The 2,724-nt window shown below is 47.2% G+C and overlaps 1 protein-coding gene across 7 annotated transcripts in view; it reads right to left on the reverse strand.

The window, feature by feature from the left end:
* The window catches only part of HLTF (helicase like transcription factor), a 54,493-nt gene extending 52,361 nt beyond the window's left edge, over nt 1-2,132 (reverse strand). For all 7 annotated transcript variants that reach the window (XM_017523809.2, XM_017523806.2, XM_017523808.2 and 4 more), the window contains exons 1-2: nt 1,897-2,132; nt 254-461 (exon numbers count right to left, since the gene is read on the reverse strand). In XM_017523809.2, coding sequence (XP_017379298.1) covers nt 254-461; nt 1,897-1,916 — 228 coding nt within the window. In that variant the 5' untranslated portion in view covers nt 1,917-2,132. The remainder of the gene's footprint in view (nt 1-253; nt 462-1,896) is intronic.
* Nucleotides 2,133-2,724: the final 592 nt, after the last annotated feature.

The following is a 2,724-nucleotide window of genomic DNA, read 5'->3' on the forward strand; positions in this document are numbered from 1 at the left end:
AAAAAAAAAAAAAAAATAACCAAACATAACGCACTGAGGCAGAGCATGGTGGTTCACTCCTGCAATCCCAACATTCTGAGAGGATGAGGCGGGAGGATCACTTCAGGTATTTGTTATTTCTTGGGTACAAATATTTCATTTATTTAAAAGTAAAATAAAGATTAACCATACATATCACCTGCTAATTAATTCTCTTATCTTAATGCCACAAATATAATCAAAATTTAACTTAGTTATCTATTATTATACTCACTACTCCCGTGTAATAACGTAGTCCAACCACGTGACCTCTCAAACTTCCGAATAAAACTGAATCTAGTTCTTCATCACTAGTTAGAAAGTCATCTGGAGGGATAACATCTTGGAATTCAAAACGTGGAAAGAAAGTTGGATATGAGAGGCGTGGAAAATGTCCATGAACTCCATATTGGACAGTTTGCAAGTACTTCCAAACAGGATCCCTATTTAAAAAAAAAAAAAAAGAGGCAATGAAAAACAATATAATATTCAAGTATTTCCAAAGACCATATGAGTAGTTTTCTCGTGCTTTACTTCAGCAAATGAAATCTTACATGAGAATTACACTAAAGATTAATAGTTACTCTGGTTAAAGCAGAAATTGCAGTGAGTGGAGAAGGATTCCAGAAACTCCACCATATCAACATTGGCTCTTCTACCTGCTCCCCAGGTATTCAAAATGAAAAGCCCAGAGATCACAAACCTCTTTCATAGCGAAAACCGTCTAAATTGAAATGTATATGATGTTAGTAACTACAATTAAGAGTCAGGCGTGGTGACTAACGCCTGTAATCCCAGCACTTGGGAAGGTCAAGGCGGGAGGATCACCTAAGGTCAGGAGTTTGAGACCAGCCTGGCCAACACGGTGAAACCCCTTCTCTACTAAAAACATAAGAATTAGCCAGGTGTGGTGGCGCACATCTGTAATTCCAGCTACTCGGGAGGTTGAGGCAGGAGAATCTCTTGAAGCCGGGAGGCTGAACCCGTAAGGCGAAGGTTGCAGTGAGCTGAGACTGTGCCACTGCACTCCAGCCTGAGTGACAGAGTGAGATTTCATCTCAAATAAATAAATAAAATTGTATGTCAACATTTCAATACGGATTGAGCTACAAAAGACTTACAAAAATACAACTATTATTGTACATGAGGCTGTTTATAACTTTCCAGAAAATACATCCAACATCCGTTACTGTAACTCCCTCTGAGCAGAACACTTTATTCCTGCATCCAAATTACGCCACCGTGGGAAATTTGGCCCCAAGCCTTCCGTACCCAGCTCCCATCGCTGGTTTAAGCCTAACCCCAAACCCGTTACCTGTAACTGTTTGGAAAACAGCCATGAAATCCAATTTGGACAATGAAAAATGAGGGGAAGTCTACTGGAGCATTCCAAGAAGCTTCCGTTTTCCTAACAGTCGCTTTTAATTGCGCTGCGTTTTCCTTGCAAGCGGTGCGCACCTCTATTAGCTCCTCTGCAAATATACATCTCCACGTCTGTGCATACACATAAGCTGTGAGCCCTTGGGGGCAAGGGCTGTCTTACTCGGCCTTCCACCGAGGGCAGTGCTTGGCGCACAGTGGGTATCTAATGGATGTTTTGTTGAATAAAGCACTGGCCGAGAGGCTTTGAGCCCCAGGCCCCCCACAGTCCGTGACAGAGATTTCCCAAGTCCCTAACACAAGACTCGCCCTAGGAGCCCCTATTCGCCAGCCAAGACAATGCATTTATTTCCCCCGAGGCCACATATGCGACCAACAGAATGAATACAGCCGCACAAATCGCCGAGGGAACGCGGAGGAATGCGGGGAAGGTCAGGTTCATTTGGGGACGCCTCCAGGCGGTTAGCCCCAGCGCCCCACCCCCTCCACCCCCTTCACCTCTTGAACGTCCAGGACATGGCGCTGAGTGAGATGACCAGAGGAGCGCCTCGGCTCCCCTGGATCGTTCTCGGGCCTCCTCGATACGCCTCCTTCCAGGTCCCGCAGCCCGGAGGCCCGGGACAAGTTCCGAGCGCCTGATCGAGAGCGCACGGCTGAAGGATAAATCGCCGCGAGTCCAGTCAGACGTCGACGCCGTCTCCTTCTAGCAACAATCTGAGAGACCAGCGTCGCTCTGTGACTGGCACTGGGAAAACCCAATCACGAAGAGGAAACTGCAGAGCCAAACCAATCAAGGCACAGAAGGGAGGGCAACTCCGCCCCGCTGCCATTCAAAGACGGCAGGGGGTCCCGGCTGCAAGGGCGGTTCCATCCGGGTTCTTCCCCGCCCCCAAGGTGGGCGCGCGGGAAAGCCACGCGGCTGCGGTAGTGTGACTGTGGTGCTTGCGTTGCCGGCGTTTTCTTTGATTTCCCTGCCTCAAACCGAGGGAGATGACTTTCCTTTACCTCACAAGCCCTAAGAGGCAACCCCATTCTTCAGGCTGTACTGTATCCTCCCTCTTATTTTCTCCTCATCTAATGTGACACGTAGTAGGGCCTTATACTCAAAGAGCTTGGGAGACCTGGAGCTACCGGCAAGATCCTTTCTTCATTCCCTGTGGTTAACCCTGGGGACTTTCGCTCCAAATTTTCATTTTAAGCCTCAGCTTATGTATGAGGCACAACAAGTTCGGAAAATCTTAAATGGGACTTAAGGGTCCCCTCCCCACCTGTTTTTGTTATTTTTAAGGAAAATGTTTTTTTCTTGGTGCAGGAAAGCCATCACAC

This window comes from Cebus imitator, unplaced genomic scaffold (genome assembly GCF_001604975.1).
Source record: "Cebus imitator isolate Cc_AM_T3 unplaced genomic scaffold, Cebus_imitator-1.0 Scaffold30, whole genome shotgun sequence".
Classification (NCBI taxonomy): Eukaryota; Metazoa; Chordata; class Mammalia; order Primates; family Cebidae; genus Cebus; species Cebus imitator.